General features: G+C 40.7%; 1 protein-coding gene across 9 annotated transcripts in view; it reads right to left on the bottom strand.

Annotated features, from left to right (window-relative positions):
- Positions 1-12,951, bottom strand: part of CADPS (calcium dependent secretion activator) — a 459,922-nt gene extending 446,971 nt beyond the window's left edge. For 5 of the 9 annotated variants that reach the window (XM_072785550.1, XM_072785551.1, XM_072785553.1 and 2 more), the window contains exon 1: positions 12,103-12,948. In XM_072785550.1, the coding sequence (XP_072641651.1) occupies positions 12,103-12,552 (450 nt within the window). In that variant the 5' untranslated portion in view covers positions 12,553-12,948. Of the gene's footprint in view, positions 1-12,102 lie in introns of all 9 variants that reach the window. The other 4 variants (XM_072785555.1, XM_072785556.1, XM_072785557.1 and 1 more) reach the window with 3 other exon arrangements.
- Between the last annotated feature and the right edge of the window lie 6,170 nt (positions 12,952-19,121).

Below are 19,121 nucleotides of genomic sequence, written 5' to 3'. Positions count from 1 at the left end.
TACATTGAAGTAAGATGTGCTCAATGGTCCAATATAGTTAATACAGCATATGGTTAAGACAGCAGGTTAGAGTCAGACCACGTGGACCCTAACCCCTCTCTACCACTTACTAAATGTGTGACCTAAAACAAGTATCTTAACTCCTTTGCCTTTTTAAAAAAGATTTTATTTATTAATTCATGAGAGACACACACACACACAGAGAGAGAGAGAGGCAGAGACACAGGCAGAGGGAGGAGAAGCAGGCTCCATGCAGGAGCCTGATGTGGGACTCGATCCTGGAATTCTGGGATCATGTCCTGAGCCAAAGGCAGATGCTCAACCGCTGAGCCACCCAGGCATCCCTAACTCCTTCCTCTTTGTCTTCTAATCTGTAGGATCAATATGATTAATACTTATCTTACAGAGTTACCATAAAGATTAAAGGAGATGAGGCTTGGGACACCTGGGTGGTTCAGTGGTTGACCATTTGCCTTTGGCTCAGGGCATGATCCCAGAATTCCAGGATCGAGTCCCACCATCAGGCTCCTGCATGGAGCCTGCTTCTCCTCCCTCTGCCTGTGTCTCTGCCTCTCTCTGTGTGTCTCTCATGAATTAATAAATAAAATCTTAAAAAAAATAAAGGAGATGAGGCTTATAAATTGACATAGCAGTGACAATAGAGAATAAACCTCCCATAGTCATTATTTATTCCTGGTCTTTATAATGACTGGCTACCATCATCCACCTAGGAGAGTGATAACAGGCAAGGAGGGGAGGGCTTTACAAGCAGGAGGAACAGCATGTGTAAAGACACTGTGGCACAAAAGAGCATGAAACAGTGCAGGGATGCTAAGTGGTTTAATAGCCTAAAGCCAATGATGTGTACAGGATTATAGGAGTACAGCCTGGCTAGGGAGAGAGAATCCATTGAGGCCATGCAAAAGAGTTTAGAGTTATCCTGTCCAAGTAGCAAGAAACAGAAAGCAGCAAAGAATTCTTTGGTCTGTACTGCAGAATGATCACCCTGGTATTTGAATGGATATGGGCAAGAAAGGAGGCAGAGAGAAGAGTTAGAAGGTCATTATGAAAGTCCACACAAGCAATCATGAGGACCCAAAGCAGGGTACCAGTAATGAAGATGAAGAGGAGGAGAAAGAGATAAAAAACTTGCTAAAGAAAATTATCAACGGATTTGTGAGGCCTTTGGTGGTGAGAATGAGCAACAGTGAAGATTTGAAGCTGAGTTGTGCACTACTGTCTTGAACAGCTTGGTTATATAGTAGCACCACTACGATATTCACTAAATTAGAAAGTAAAGGGGAAAGAGACTTGGTGAGAAATTCTGTTGAGTGATCTAAAGACATCCCATGGGAGATAGCATGAAAGTTAATGTTCTTCCAAGTGTAGTCTGTAGACCTGTGCCATCCATGAACTCCTAGTTATTGGTCCTTAACCAAGATAAAATATTAGTACCAGAAATTACATCAATCTCATTACTAAGCTGTTCAATTCAGCTGACAATTTTTTTTTCATAGCAACACTTTTTTGAAGAGAGCAGGGAGTTAACTTACATTCTAATGCAAGTTCCTTATTTCATTGTAGACCCTTGATGAAGCATTCACTGATTTGAACCAGGCTGAGCCCACACTCAGCAGCCCTGATGTATGTTTTTTTTTTTTTTAACATTTTATTTATTTATTCATGGGAGACAGAGAGAGGCAGAGACACAGACAGAGTGAGAAGCAGGCTCCATGCAGGGCGCCCGATGTGGGACTCGATCCCAGGACCCCAGGACCACGCCCTGGGCTGCAGGCAGGTGCTAAACCGCGGAGCCATCCAGGGATCCACATTTGAGCCAAAGATCTAAGAATGGGAAGTATATGGATGTTAGCAGCTAAAGCCATCATAAATGGTGAAGTGACCCAGAGAGATGATATAGAGAAGCGCGCTATAGTAGATTGGTAGGGCTGCCATAAAAAGTACTGCAAACTAGTTAGCTTAAACAGAAATTTATTGTCTCACAGCTCTGGAGGCTAGAAATTCAAGATCAAAGAGCAGGGCTGGCTCCTTCTGAGACTACCAAAAATATATTCCATGACTCTCTCCTAGCTGCTGGTGATTTTCCGGCAATCTTTACTGTTCCTTGCTTGTAGAAGCATTACTTTAATCTCTGCCTTCCCCTTCACATAGTGTTTTCCCTCTGTCTGTGTGTCCCTATGTTGAAATTTTCCGTTTCAATAAGGACATAGTCATAATGGATTAGGACCTTGAAGGACCTCATCTAACTATTATCATCCTCAAAGATCCTATTTCTAGGATCTAAGGTCGTATTCTGAGGATTAGGATTTTGACATAAATTTTGGGAGGTGGGGTGGGGGACACAATCAACCCGTAATAAAGGCCAAGGATAGAGACACACCAATATTTAAGATTGAGACACTTACTACATCCTGCCTTACACTATAAGTTAACATTCTAGATTGGTACATCTCAACTTCTCAATCAGGTTGATAGGTTCTTAGAGATCAGAAAGGCTGCCTAAAATGTCTTTGCATATTTTGCCTCCAGGATTTTAGTGATTTTCTTGTATGTAGAAGTAGCTCAAAACAATGTTGTTTGATGATGTATAACAAACAAAAATTGAATATGGAAGAGCCCTCAAGAAATGTTTTGAACACAGTATGTTATGACACGCTGCCTTATAGACAACAGTTGCTGTACTTGTCAGAAAAATCACCAAAGTCGATGTTCAAGATAAATTTTAACTCATTTGCTTAAACAACTCTATGCCTACCATCCACACCAAAAGGCTGTTTTTCTGCATGGGCAACAGAAGGCACAATTATTTGCAAGAATTTTCAATGTTTTTTTCTTTGCTTTCTTTAGTGGCATAGTAGATTCCCGGTACCACTCTGCATGTTTGCCAAAATACTATTGTCTTTTTCAAAGCACTACAGCCCCTGGAGGGTCTATGCTCTTGGAACATTTAGGGATTTTTTTTTTTTAATGTTAACCCCAGGGGCACCTGGGTGGCTCAGCAGTTGAGTGCCTGCCTTTGGCCCAGGGTGTGATCCTGGAATCCCAGGATCCAGTTCCACATTGGACTCGCTGCGGGGAGCCTGCTTCTCTGTCTGTCTCTGCCTCTATCTCTCTCTCTCTGTCTCTCTCATGAATGAATAAATAAAATCTTAAAAAAACAAAACAAAACAAAACACGTTAACTCCAAAGGATTTTATAATTTTCCTGCTGCATGGAAGTGATCATGAGAAACACCACATGGGCTGCTGAAAGAACACCAATACATTATCGGATTACTCCATTTCTCTCTATTTTATTTCTTTTTAAGATGTTATTTATTTATTCATGAGAGACATAGAGAGAGAGGGGCAGAGACAGAGAGAGAAGTAGGCTCCCTGCAGGGAGCCTGATGCAGAACTCAATCCAGGTACTTGATCCAGTGACTCGGGGCTCAACCTCTGAGCCATCCAGGCATCCCCATTTCTCTCAATTTTAGAAGAGTGGTCAGGAGCTTAGAACACTTGGAGGTTTGATGATTCAATTTATTTTTCAAAACTCTCAACGTTTTCCCTGCTTCTTAAAATGAAACAAATGGCTTAGCAAAGATAATTTTCCCCTTGACTAGTGAAAAGCATCAGAAAAATCCATACCTAAGCAGTTTTACCTTTTTAAAGATACTTCACACTCATCCTATTATTATCGCATCCAGTATACAACACCATGGTTATTATTTATTTATATTCTAATACACTCAGAAAAGACTTTAGATAACTTACAATAAGAGTGAAAATAGTCCCCAAATTCCATGATAGAATAAAAGTAGAGAAATGCATATTTGTATTTAAACATGTGCAACTTATAGATTCTATTATATAACTTTGGCAACATGGAGACTGATAATATTTTAAAAGCCTAACTTTTACTAACATGTGGTTGACTGCCCATTCTTTTTTTTTTTTTTTTTCTTCAGAAAGGGTTAAATCAAATAAAACTACAAAAGAACATATACCCAATAGGGAGATTCAGGTCTCATTTTGGCTCTTTCTGACTTAATGGTTGGCTACTTAAATAGGTCCTACAGTGATTCAAATTCAATTGTGATTCAGTCATTTCAGGAAATTCATAATTACTTATGGTCTTTAAAAGAAGACACTTCTTCATAATATATCAAAATGTATCCATTGTTGGTATAAACAAGCTAAACCAGGAAGTAATCAATAGTATGTTTCTGCTACATAAATTATTTTGAAACCATTTAGCAATTGGTATGCTTTTCATGTTTTTCAGGGGAAACTTTTATAAAAGTAAACAAGTTGTGCCTAAAAGAGAGGTGAATTATATTCAAGACTCTTTAACTTCCTCTCTTTAGAAGCTCCCTAGGAAAGAAAACATCAGTGTGCAATTTCACGTCTAAATGTTTACAAGTACCTACATTGTGCCAACCACTGTTTTCAGAAAATGGGGGATCAAAGAACAGTAAATGTGGTGCCTGTCTTTGGAGTTCTTACAGTCTAGTGGGAGAGAGGCATACAAATAAAAAGTAATTTAAATATAATATACAGGGAGTAATGTAGAAATAGACTAGGGAGTTGAGAAACGATTTAGATTTGGGTAAAGTTTCCCAAAAGAGAGAACACCTGACTTAATTAAAGGATGAACAAGAGCAAATCAGGTGAAGAAAGGTAAGACATTCTATAATAAAGAATAGCATGAGCAAAGATATTGTAGTATGAAATAGTATGGTGACATTTGGTGGACAAAAATGCAGGAATTACTATTACTGATAACATTTGCTCAATATTTACTCCACATTAAGGACTTGTTAAGCAATTAACTTTTTTTTTCCTTGCAATCCTCTATATTATTTTCCTCCACTTAATTGGTGAGGACATTAAGACTTAAAGAGACTGGATAATGTACCCAATGTCACATAGTCACCAGGTTATAAAATTGACCAGGGTCTTGAATTGGAGACTGGGGACCTGTAGAGTTAGTGAAGTATTTCAGTAAAAGAGAAATAGGGATATATTGTACCCTGAACCCCATCTATTCTGTAGACGATGCTACGATGGTAACCACTGCTATCCAGGTCTGCTTATCATGTCAATAATGATCATGATCACAATGATGACAGCAATAATGAATCTAAGGCTTGCTATGGTCAGTACTTTGCATATATTAACTTTCTCAGTCCTTTTACAGATAAAAATAACACCTATCAACTTAACAATAATAAGAACACTTAAACGGCACTTACCACATGCCAGGCACTGTTCTAAAAGCTTTAGTGTATCATCTCACTTGATTTTCATAAGAACCAATGATGAAGGTACCACTACTATCTCCATTTTATTGATGAGTAAATTGAGTCAGACAGAGGTTAAATAAGTTGCCCAAAATCACAGAGGCAGTTGTTTAGGGTACAGCCAGGGAACAAACCCAGGGGTTCAAGTTTCTGAGTCTATGTTCCTAACTAATGTTCTTCACTGTCCATCATATGTCAAGTGCAACGACAAGACTTCAAACCATTTACAGACTTCATCCTCCCTTCTTTACGCCTAATACCAGGGAATTCTATCACATTCTTGGACTGACAAATGAAAAAATAGCAAGGTAATTCTGATCATCAGCTCTCCAATTCTGCAGAAACTAAATCTGATCCTAACAAGGAAACTGTTGCCAGAGACAAGGAACACAGAGTTCCAAATCCCAGATCCTTCCTTGGATGTGTTACAGGGGCCAGGGTCAGACCATCAATATCTGTGCAACAATGGCAAGAATAGATGGTGTTGGCAAGAATCAGTGTCCTACCATCCAGATGTATATGGTATCCATCTTAGAACAAGCATAATTTTAGTTAAAAGTGTTCAACACTTCATTATTTAAGTGATGGCTTGGTAGTCTTATTTCTACTGCTTTTTGCAAGCCCATAAAAACTCAGCCTCAACCTCTACTTACACATCTTCCAGTTATAAAAGAAGCCAGAAATACACATTTTTTGATGAAATAAGTTCATAGTTTTAAATGTTGACAACTGAAAACTGAAACGGTATTGTAGACAAAACAGAATATACCTGTGGTTCACTTTTAGCTCACAGGTCACAATTTACAAGCTCTCATGTAGTTTGCAGTCATATAAACTTTTAAGATCTAACCGCCTCATCTGAAAATTTAGTTGGACAAAAGGAACTCTAACTTGATTTGTCTCAGATTCTTCGAAGACACTACCTTATCTTGAATGTAAAAATATCAATACGGGATCCCTGGGTGGTGCAGTGGTTTGGCGCCTGCCTTTGGCCCAGGGCGCGGTCCTGGAGACCCAGGATCGAATCCCACGTCGGGCTCTCGGTGCATGGAGCCTGCTTCTCCCTCTGCCTATGTCCCTGCCTCTCTCTCTGTGACTGTCATAAATAAATAAAAATGTTTAAAAAAATTTTTAAATAAAAAAAATAAAAAAATAAAAATATCAATACACACACACACACACACACACATTCTCTTCATCATCCAGTTTTCTTCATCCTGTCAAGGAAATTATTTGAACCTTCTAGATCCAGCCATGCTTATAGTCACCTGGCACTGGATATTTTTCTATTATGTACACCAATAAATCTTTCCTATCCCCTTTGTTTTCATTTTGATTTAGCCAACTTGAGTTGGGTTTTTGTAACTTGGAACCAAAAGAATTGGACTACCACTGTCACACAAAAAATGGCTCCTTTCCACATTACTGCTACCATATGCTCTTCTCTAGACTGGGATACCTGTCTTTCCTTAGGCTGATACAAATCATACAAATCCTTTATGACCTAACCCTAGTCTACATCCTCCATGAAGATTTTCCCTACTATTATACCCAATCCTGTGTGTACGCATGCACACTCTCTCTTTCCCTATACTTTAATATTTGTAACCAGCATCTTACAATTAAACACTTTGTTATTCTCAACTTATTTGACAGGTGTATATGTTAACTTCTAAACTAGAACATATGCTCCCCAAATCAGGGACATATCTCACAGGTATCTTCTGGTTCTGCAACCAAGCCTGGGAGAGAGAGTGCTTGGTGCAAGGAGTAACTAGTCATCTTTTTAAAACTTAGTTGTAAGTTAGTAGAACTCTCTTAATCATTCTACACAGCCTAAGCTGTTTAGAAACTTGGCCCCAAATCACAAACATTGATTATATTTTAATGCAATAGCCGATGATTGGATATTAAATTTGCTTTTGTAGGGGAAAGATCTATGAATCATTTGACTTTTACCACTATACACAGTACAATTCTTCAGGAATGAAGGATTTAATTTCCTTTGTTCTTCAGTCCAGTTTTAGGGAAGCGTGACTAATTCCAAGAATGTAATAAGGCAAGAGCCTTCATATATATATATATATATATATATATATATATATATATATATATACATATAGATATAGATATATATTTTGGTATTCTTCATCTTCAGGATTTTTCTGCTGGTAGTAGTTCAAAACAGTTCCTGCCCATTGCACCAAGGAGATTGGGAGGAAAATGCCAAAAAGCATATATAAAGATTTCAATTCTTTTTCTGATGAAGAGAGAGCAACAATTTCTCTTTGAAGGAATCCTGGCTTAATAACTATTTCATTCTCTCAAAAGGTTAGAACACTTATTTTCAAAAATCCAAATCATATGTTACATTGACAAGGCAGCTCTTAAGAATTCTGAATAGTAGAGCTAACCCAAATATCTCAAAGCATATCTGAATGGATGAACCACTATTATGGATTTAAAATATATATCTACACTCATGCACATCTATGGTTAACTAGGACCAGGTCTTAAATTTTAGGAAAGGTATAGGCTTTTGAACTATGACCACGATTCACAGAGTCAAATAAGTGAATGAATAAAGGCAAAATTTCTATGGCTCAACAGTGACTCAACATTAGCCATAATTTCGTGGCAAGACATAAGGTGAATCACAGAGAAATGAGTAGCTTGAATTTACAACACATTTGGTCTACACATATAGTCCTCTTGAATGAAATAGGAGTTCATATAAAAGAAACATGATTTCAGGATTACCCCTGTCCCTCATCATATACATACACACAGACATAGAGCTACACAAAAGTATATATGCACGCATATTCATTTATAATCCAGACATTGTAATTCCTAACCAATTAAAAGATTGGTCACGTCAATCTAAATATTACACAGTATTGTTTATAGTGTCTACTTTCACATTCCCTCCGTAACATCTATAAGTAGCTAGTTCACTTGAGGTAGCCACTCATCGCCGTTACTACATAATTGAGAAACATATGGCACAGCTTTGCCATGCCAACTTCTAGGTAATTCACTTTACCATTATGACAAAAGAGGAAAACTAAAAGCACAGATCGTTTTTCAAATTGTCGTTTATGAGCAGCTGAAACATATACTGTGATAGTCTGAAGGCTAGATATTTGTTTTGCCTATTCATTATCACTACTAGCATTTTATATTTAGATTCACTGCAATACAAGAAAGGTATACCTGTAAATGATAATATATGTTTTCACACAGTCTAAAGTCCCTTCTTTTAAATGGAAGATTAATGAATGACCAGACGTTCTTTTCCCCAGGAAAGGTGGAATCAAAAAAATTAACTAACAAAATGATCCAGTAATGGTACCTCTTCCCTCCAATCCTTTCTAATTGTTCTTCTTGGTTAAAATACTTTTTATTTATTTATTTATTTATTTATTTATTTACTTACTTACTTACTTACTTATTTATTTATTTATTATTATTTTTCAATCTTCAGCTTCAATCACACAGAAAGCCTGACAAGTCTGGTGTTGTGATTTACCAGCTAATAGCTCATCTCTTTCCTTCATGCTTTTTATGAGGTTAATACCTAAACGTCCATTTTACCTGTGTTGATTTTTTGATAGGTACTGAAAGGAAAGATGCAGAGCTCTCTCAACTCAAAGAGAAGAAACCCTGTGTGTGTGTTGGGGGGATGGGGGTGGAGGGGGGCGGATTATACCTGACATGCTGTCAGGATGCTGGGACTCTATTTTTCTCTCTAGAATATTTCTGGCCAGTGTCACATATTAAAAAGACAGAATTTGAAATCAGAATATCCCATGTCTCAGTTTCCAATTGTTCTCCTAAGTAGTGCTTTAGGCAAATTATAAAACCTTCTGAGTCTGTTTTCTCTTCTGAAAATTAAGATGGTAATTCCTACATTGTTAGAGCTAGGAGAATTTAAAATGATCAAAGAACAAAAAAACAACAACTGTAATAACTAAGGAAATTTCAATAAACTACCTATTTTGGTTAACTATATATCAATATTAGCTCTTTAATAATGTACCATACTATTAGAAGATATTAATAGGGGAAACTGGACAGGAGCATATGGGAACTCCCTGTACTATTTTCTCAATTTTTCAGTAAATCTAAAACTCTTCTAAAAAATAAAGCTTATTTTTAAAAAATGTTCTACATGAAGAGCCTTGCACATAGCAGGTTCTTGAAAAACTGCAGCTAGTGTTATGGCATAACCATTTAGTTTCATAAAGTGTATTATACTCGGCACAATATTATATTTTCTTCAGGTTTGTTGGGTATAACGGGCATACAAGATTGTGTAAGTTTAAGGTGAACAGCATGATGATTTGACAATACGTACTCTTCTCTTTCCCAATGCAGTGACTTTTTCACAGGCAGTCTTCTGACTCCCTCCATGTCACTCTATTCCTTCATATACATCATTTTTCCTCTAGCTGTTTCTAATTAATTCATTTCTATTGTACTATAAATTTGTGTATAGTTTACAGCCAGTTTATATTTCTTCAAGACTAATTTTGGTCTATCAATCTTATTGGTTAGACTTAAATTTAACCACAATGTTTATGCAAACATTTCTGTCACTTTCAGTGCTTGCCCATTGAAAAAAAAAAAAATACATCAAAGTTCCAAGCTTTCAACTTGGGAGAAAGATAGTAGAACATTCTTTTCCAGAAAGACATTAAAAACTTAAAGGTACAGAAAGGGAAAGGTTGTTTTCTTTCGTAATAAGGAGAGAGATATTCAGCTTCGCAGTATAGCCAACAGCCCTGAGGCAGCTTTGCTCCACTATGCATTTAGCACTAGTTTGCTGCAATAACTAAAAATAGTTTGACCAAATGCCAGTGTTATCAATCTGTCCTGTAGTCTCTTTGATGTTAAGGTCATGTGTAAAAACTGAGCCCACTTGCCCCTCAAAACCACAGTTTTGAATCGATTCAGGTAAAACATGCCATCAGACCAGAAAAACTTAGTCTCATGATGATCTTTTCAGGTGACTGAAGTTTCTGTTTAGGGAGAAATGGGCCACTGTGAGAACGGATTTCTCTCCCTATTCCAGTGCTGAATTTTAGCCTCTATTTAAAGGACAGAGCTCTAGAGCCTTATGGCTGATAAAGTTTGTTTTATATTTTCCCTTTAAAGCACAACAGTTTTCATTGCCAAAGGAATAGGACATCTCTGTTTGGTGCTGTTATTAATAGATTTTGAAGACACAATCACCATAATTCTAAGCCGAATCTTGAAATATCAGGCCCTGTACACAAACCCAACACCCAACCTTACTAGAAAATCCAAAAACTTTTAATGATCTGAGGATACTTTTGTCTACTGTAGTCAACAGAGGCTGAAAGAGCAAGGGGCCACTGAGGAAGGGCAAAAAGTGGTGTAGCCCACCTGCTATTCCCTAACCAGGAAATGAGTTGTATTTTTAATAAAACTGGTAACCAAGCTTGCAATAGCTGAAATAAATCATCAGTGCCGGGTGGTGTGTGTACACGTATAAGCAAAACAAACAGAGAAAGCTGTGCTCACTTAAGATAAGGGTGGATGAATACAGGAAAGCCTAACACTACTACAGCAACATGGAATTCGGTCTTCAGTGATAGCAACCAAGAAATTCACTGTTTTAAGAAACTGTCCCTCTGGGGGCTTCACTGGCTATTCTTTCAAAACAGAATTGGCAAATTCACTTAAAAGAGGCCACGGAATGCTGACTTTCTTCACTAACTCACTCCAACCGGGGACTTGACCTCCTCTTAGGATCCCGCCACTGCCCTATCCTGCAGGAACCTTCCCCCTCCTTCCTCTGGCTGGAGAACAGCTCTTAGAAATAGGCAGGTTTTGTTTTTTTTTTTTTTTTTCCCCCACATCAAAGGCAGTCCTCAGCCTTGCCCCAGCCTCAGACACAAAAAGCTTTTGATGCTTGTAATTGCGAAGCTTTTTGCAGCTGCACTTTATCAAGCCCAAAGCGGCTGGGCTTGGAGGGCCTCGGAGAGCCAGAAGGTGGCGGCGAAGTCACCTTGGGAAGGGAAGAGGGTCAGAGGGAGGAAGGCGGAGCAGCTGACCCCGGCCGAGGGAGCGGAGGGAGTGCCCTGGCTCCGGGGTCAAGGAGGAAGGGGATGAGGAATGGGGTGCGGGGGGGAGGGGCGCATCAGCCCGAGCGGGGAGCGGCGCCCGGGGACCCTTAGACGACCCTAGTGGGGATCAGCTGACCCCGACGAGGGGAGGAGGGCGCCCTTCGCAGCGAGCCTGGAAGCTTCGCCTTCCCGGCTGGCTTTCTCCCGCCTGCCCCTGCGGCTCTCTCGGCTGCGCGGGCCGAGGGTGCCCCCACCTGCCGGGTGCCCCCGCCCGCCGAGCGCACGCCCAGGAAGGCGGGCCCGGAGCTGAGCGCAGCCGCTCGCCGCTGGAGAGTGCCGGGAGCCCGGCAGCCGAGCAAGGCCTCTCTGGGCGCCGCGGGCTGCAAGTCACTCCCCGCGCCTCCCGGGCCGTAGCGCGGCACCTGCCCGCCTGTGGCCCCAGCGCTCCCAGGTGGGCTCGCACGGCGCCGAGGTCCAGGCCCACCGCTGGTCCCCTGCAGGTCTAGGCGCGCTCGGGGCGCGGAGAAGGGGCCTGGTAGCCCCTTCCCCAGGGCGCGGTCTCCTCCTCCTCCTCCTCCTCCTGCTCCTGCTCCTGCTCCAGCTCCTGCTCCTCCTCGCCAGCTGCGCCGCCAGCTCCCATTGTTCGCCCCGCCCGCCTGCCGACGTCCCGGCGCAGCTCCCGGGCCTCCCAGGCGCACCTACCTTCTGCTGCCGGCGAGCCATGTCGGTGGGCTGCTTGGCGTTGAAGGGGTAGGCGATGCAGCGCATCACGAACACGTAGAGCTGCAGCCTCTTCTTCCTCTCTTCCTCCTCCTTCTGCAGCCGCTCCAACTCCTCCTTCTCCTTCTCGCTCACCACCGACGGGCTGGGGCTGGAGGGCCGGCCGCCCCCGGCGCGGCTGCTGGGCTGCAGCCCCCCGGCCCCGCCGCCGCTGCTCGCGCCGCTGCCCCCACCGCCGCCGGCGCCCACCCCGGCTCCGGCGCCGGCCCCGCCGCCACCCCCGAGCCCGGCGCCGCCGCCGCCGCCCGAGCCCTCGCTGGTGCGGCTGGGGGACAGGCGCGCGCCGGACGCGGCCGAGCCCAGAACCTCCTTGCCGCTCTCCTCCTCCACGATCTCATCCGATTCCTCTTCGCTGGACGAAGGGTCCAGCATGGTGGCGCCTGGGGAGGGGGGTGGTCCTCGGAGCCCTGGGCTAGGGGTTGCAAAAGAGTGGGGGGCGCTGGAGGCAGCTGGGGGGTCGGCTCCCCCGGATGCGCGCTTCTCCCCAAATCGGGGAGCGGGCGCTGCTGCTCAGCCTCCGCCGCCGCGACTGCTGCCTCTGCCCGGCGATCGGGAGCTGGGCTCAGACCCAGGAGCGCGAGGGGAGGAGGGGAAGGGAGAGGTGCGTCCGTGGACCCGAGGTGGGCAAGGGGGAGAATCAATTGCGAGCCTCGAGCTCGCAGCCGGATACCATCTGCAGCCGCTGAAGGAGGCGCCTCCAGAAAAGATGCCGAGTGTTGCAAGCTGTCGATGCAGCCAAGAGCCTAAGAGGCATCTTGCCGATTGGGGAGGGAGCGGCGCTTACGTGTTTATTGGCTTAACTCTCCCGTGTCCGCTGCGTAAAGGGTGGCTGCAGAAGGCTGGAGCCCGGAGAGCGTGGGGTGGGTGGGTGGGTGGGGGGCGGGGGGGCGGCCCAAAGTCTCAGAGCTTCAGAACCGACCCTAACGCTTTCCCACACTCCTCCCCTCCTCCCCTTGGTGAATAATTGCCTTCCTGATACCCCGTTCTCATTGCCTCGACCTCTCTCACCTCCCCCGGACAAAAAAGTTCCTGGAGAATTGGAAGAGAGAGACACACCAGTAATGACTTCTTGTTAGCCAAGAGTGGGCGGTCTGTTTGGAGACGCTAAAATCAGATGAGGAGAGGAAGTCAGTGAGATCCCATACGTAGAAAGAGTTTGTCTCCTTTTTCCAGGCTTCTTCACACCTGGGGCTTGTGGGCTGTGGGGCTTGGCAGCAGGTTTGTCCCACCTGTATAAACTTTGATTCCAGCGATTGACATACACCCACTCATTAAAATAAAAGTGAATCAAATCTTGAATTGGTGTATGGACCTTGTAGCTAAACTATTTAGGTAGAAGCCCCGCCCTTGTCTACCCCGCAAAAGCTATGATGAATAGACTTCAGTTGCAAGAACTGGTAACACTTTCTGCTGAGGTAAGCATACCGGAGAAATAGGGTTTCTGGTTGCTCAGCCCTTTCTCTTTTCTGGCTGCCGGGGGATCTGGGTGGAGGAGTGGGGACCCTGAAATCAGACAAAGACTCCCCCAAGAACTCAGCGGGCATCAACATCCGATATGTTGATTCTTACAGTCTTCATCCCTGCTTCTCGGTTATCTATTAATTTAAAGCAGCAGATGGTGCCTTCCTTCCCCTCCTGCTCCTTTCACTTAGGCCAATAAACCCGGCGGACAAGGGAGCTGGCCAGCGTGCTGAATCTAATCAGCAACCCGCAGATGGATTGAAAGCAAACCAACACCCGCCACCCTTGGATTTTAGGCTATCTAGAGACCTTTCTCCACCTCCTCCCACCCCCACCCCCACCCCCACCCCCATATTTATGCATTTTCTAATGCTCGAATTATTCCTAGATACTCGTGGGAGTTATTATAAAAGTGTAGCGTGAATTTAAAGTTTACATCACAGCTGTCTTTATGTATTTTCAAATTTACCATGAGGTTTACTGCAGGCTTTGATACTCGAAGCTTTCTCATTAATTTGAGGGCTAAAAAGGGACTAAAAACAACATTGTTCTTCAGATTAACTCTAACAGCTCTTTTTTTTAAAGATTATTCATTCATTTATTTATTCATGAGAGACACACAGAGAGAGAGGGAGAAGCAGGCTCCATGCAGGAAGCCCAATGTGGGACTCTATCCCGGGACTCCTGGATCATGCCCTGAGCCAAAGGCAGCCACTTAACCGCTGAGCGACCCAGACGTCCCTCTAACAGTTCTGTTTGAGGTTTTGAATTAAGTTATATATGTAAAGCTTATGTTTGACTTCACCACCATACCCACCTCAAGGACATAACTACTGTGGTCATCACACATTCTGTATCAATTTAAAACAAATAATCCAGCAACGTGGAAATTATTACAGTTGTACAGTTCTCACTTTTCAATTATTCTAAAGAAGTAAAGGATGTTCAAATCATGTGCTATTGGTTTCCCTGGAACAGAATACATAGCAGGCCAATCAATCAACAATCTTTATTCAGCACCTTTTTACAAACTGAACATTGTTCTAGCTGCTTGGGGTAGATGGAATTTTTTAAAAAAACATTCTTTTAAAGAGTCTATAATCTCCTTTGGGAGATACAATATAAACATGTGAAAAAGATTGGCAGCACTTATTTCAAGGCAACAGATCAACAAATCCAAGTTAGTAAACTGCTAAAAAGCTTGCATGAATGAAATAACTGGGAATGGAAAAGAATCCCATGTTTCTCAAAGGAGAGAGTTAAATTTTAAAGGAAGGAACCATATGAATGAATGGTGGACAAAGAAGATATTACAAGTGGAAAACGTACTTTGCAAAGCCATAGAGATAAAACAAGGGACCAAATAAGGTACAAAGTGTAGGGTATGGGTAGATGAGGGAGAAGCGGAGAGAATAGAAGAAGCTGAAATAATAATGCATTTGGTCAAGTGGAGGGATCATGTTTAGGGCACAAAAGTCAATTACATTATCTAGAGAAAATATGGTGATTTGAGGAGGGCGTGATCTTGAAGGCCAAAACAAAGGCCATTTACCAGTTAAATATTTCTTCCTTAAGTAACCTTAGGCATTTAAGTGTTATCACATTAGACACTGGGAAAAGAGTGACTGTGAATTCTGTCTTCAGAACCATTTGGAACTTCTCAATTGCTATAAAAAAGTTATGTTTATGTTGTATTTTTACAAACTCCTTTGGCATTATGTGGGCTATTTTTCCCAATTATACTCATTAAAAAACAAAACTCACTGTCTATGTTTTGTTAGTCATATAAGCCTATGATTTGGGTATTAAATGTAACATTGCTTAGCTAAAGCTAAGAATCTTTTCAATCTGTCCCCCCACCCCATGAATTTTTTTTCTCCCCATGAATTTTTAATCAGAGAGACTTAAACAGATTTTATGAGAAATACTTTTACTTTTTTTTTTCAAATGGTGTGCATTCCTGTCTTTTGAAGTGTGCATGTATCAAAGATATCTTTTTTCTTCGCTAAAAGTTAATTCAAAGTCCTTGGGAATATTATAGCTCTTTGCTACGGCTGAAGATAAGATATGACAACCAGAAGTCCTTAGACATTTAAACGAAGACTCGTGGCTTTCCTAGATACAAATTTTGATGAACAAGAATGAAAGTAATCCCAGAACACATCCAAAGGATCTTAATATTTATCTACCTTTTGTTAACACCCATGTTCTTATTTTTAAAGATACTCTACCATAGATTCTGATACAGACAAGTATATATATTATTCTCAAATAAGTTATTTTAGATGCTTGCATGTTTGCTCCTACCTCCAGTTCTGCTTTGTAGGAAACTTGAATAACCTCAGGGTGATGGAATACAATTTAGTCAGTCATCTGGAGACCATATCATGAAAGCAGAAGTTATGACATCAATTTTTAAAATCCCACCCACTAAAAGTAAAGTCCAGAGGAAACAGAAACAACTGAAACATTAACCCAAGGTTTTCTCATCTAGACCATTCTCCTCTCAAGTGTTTGCTGTGATCGTGTAAAAGGCGACACATATGAGGAAATATCGGAGTCATTGGCAACTGATAGATGCTTTGGCAAAAAGCAACCACTCTTGTATGTCACTCATATAACAATCAAATAACACTGAGTTTAATGGCCATATTAATGTTTTTGTGTGTTTTTTATTAGAAGATAGTTCGGTAATTATTTTTTTAAATCTCCTACCAAATTTCATATTATCTAGATGTAATCATCTCATAATCCTCTCCAATCAATATTTCTTTTATTTTTAAAATTTTAGAAATAGCTCACAAGCACCAAAAAGAAGAAATATAAACCTTATGGAATGCCTTTGTCAAGTTAAATGCTTGGACTCTCAACCTAGGCAGTTCTGCCTCTGCCACTTAAGAGCAGAGTTCCTCTGGAAAAATTACCTAATGACTCAGACTCAGTTTCCTCCTCTGTAAAATGAAGGACAGTTGTACTCCTTTCCCTTCAAATGACAAGAACATTAAGTTAGACATTATATTAAAAGTATTTTTCAGCAAATTAAAAATAGAATTACCATATGATCCAGTAATTCCACTACTGTTTACCAAAAGAATATGAAAATCTTGGGCAGCCCCGATGGCGCAGTGGTTTAGCGCTGCCTGCAGCCTGGGGTGTGATCCTGGAGACCCGGGATCGAGTCCCACATCGGGCTCCCTGCATGGAGCCTGCTTCTCTCTCCGCCTGTGTCTCTGCCTCTCTCTTCGCTCTCTCTGGATGAATGAATAAATAAATCTTAAAAAAAAAAACAAAAACATGAAAATCTTAATTTGAAAAAATATATGCCCCCCCCCCATGTTTACTGCAGCATTACTTATAATAGTCAAATTATGGAAGCAGCTCAAGTGTCCATCAATAGATGAATGGTTAAAACAAATGTGAGACATATATATGTATATATTTATATTATTATATATATATGTACACACATATATATATATATTATATATTATCCTTAAGAAAGAATGCAATCTTGCCATTTGCAATGACATGGCTGGAGCCAGAAAGTATAATGCTAAGTAAAATAAGTCAATCAGAGAAAGACCAATACTATTTGATTTTACTTATATGTGGAATAAGAGACAAAACAAACAAAAAAAGAAACAAACCAATAAAACAAAAAACAGACTTTTAACTATAGAGAACAAACTGATGGTTACCAGAGGGGAGGGAGGTCGGAGGATGGGTGGAATAGGTGAAGGGGATTAAGAGAATACTTATCATTATGAGCAGTGAGTAATGTTTAGAACTGTTAATGATTTATTGTACATCTGAAACTAATACAAGTGTATGTTAACTATACTGGAGTTAAAATTTTAAGTATTTTTCAATAGATTTTAGGTTTAAGCTTTTTTTCAACTGATAGCAGAAAGACTTAAAATACATGAGATGACTAGAACTTGGGCACAAATAATCAAAAGGAAAAACAACATTAGAAACACCAAATAATCCAAGAATAGATCCTTAAATAATAGAATATTTGCCCATTTATCTCATTGATCCCTGTCTTGTTTTGGATAGTATTTTCAGGGACTTAGAAAATGGTTTATTTTCTTTGATAAACCTACTCTTCATCATTACTCTTTATCATATGATAATTCTTACTAAAGTGAAATGAAGTGAGTTAGGATGGAATTAAAGGACAATCACAAGATTAAAAATAATAAAATCAAGCCACACAAAAACATCTTCTTTCACTCCAGGCAATAAAACATGTTTAAGAATGATAAATAATACTACTTACAGGAATTGGTTTTAGAAAACCACCTTATTAGTTAACATAAAAAAGAAAAACAGAACAATATATTTTACAATAAATATTTGACGTGAATTCTGGAAACCAACTATTCACAAGGGTAATCACATTTCTTACATATACTGTTTCTTTTAACAGAAGTGGAAACTAAATGTGGTATAGATTGAAATGCAGTTTATGCTGGTGTTTACATGGACTAAGTGGAGAACTGAGTCTTTTGCATTGACACGGATATGGCGACATGCCAGCAAATGAAAGAGAAAAAAGGACCCACATATTTTTTGCTATATAATATATTAGGTACATAATTTGCCTGATTTGCCAAATTCTCCAATTTGGTTTACCTTGGTAAATGCAGCTACCATTATGTCTTCACCTTACTGAAAAGATTTTCTGGGCTGATTATCTGGGTTATATTTAATTGTTTTCACAAAACACACTATCTTTAGATTGGGAAGTTTTCTGAGGATTATAAGTAGGAATGACTGAAATCAGGGTGTTTATATATTAACAAGCTTGTTTTCAGTTTTAAATAATTGAAAACAGCAAGTTCCTTCAATTTTGGCTACCCTAAAACATATGAGTCTTTTGGATACCTCATCTTTTGGAGGAGGAAAGTGAGTAGGGAAAAAAGGTTAAGAAAGGGTTGGTGAATGAAGGGAAAGTAAATGAAATGTAATGGGTCCTGATCAAGGGGGTCTTGATACTACCACCTAGGTTAGGGGTCTATAAAGATAAACACTGGAGGAAATGTTCTAAATTAGATCTGGTCTCCTATGTGGCAAACCAAACTAGCAAAGGAAAATTCATACATAAAGGCCTGGCTCTGCTTATAAGAATGCTCTTCTTCTTTCTCTTCTTCTCAGGGTGATGCTGACTCTGTTTCCATAGTAGAGTGGGCCCATTCTACCCCATTGTCTGTTTGTAAGAGCTCCATACTCTTCTCTTGTTTCTTTCATCAATAGGGATTTCCTGCCTGGTGTGTTTCCAAAAAAATGTTTAGGGAGATGTTGACATGTTGTTATTTTTCACTTACAAGTCATACCTAATGATTTACCATGAGGAGCAATGGACTTCTATAAGAACTTAAGTTTCACCTGTAACAGGGTTTGGTATACTCCAACCATGTACTTGTGAGTATACAAATCACAATGTCACTGTGATGATTACTAGGCCAGGGCTTAAT

This window comes from Canis lupus, chromosome 19 (assembly GCF_048164855.1).
Source record: "Canis lupus baileyi chromosome 19, mCanLup2.hap1, whole genome shotgun sequence".
Lineage (NCBI taxonomy): Eukaryota > Metazoa > Chordata > Mammalia > Carnivora > Canidae > Canis > Canis lupus.
Note: the sequence above shows the minus strand (reverse complement) of the source record. Positions and strands in the feature narration are given on the sequence as shown.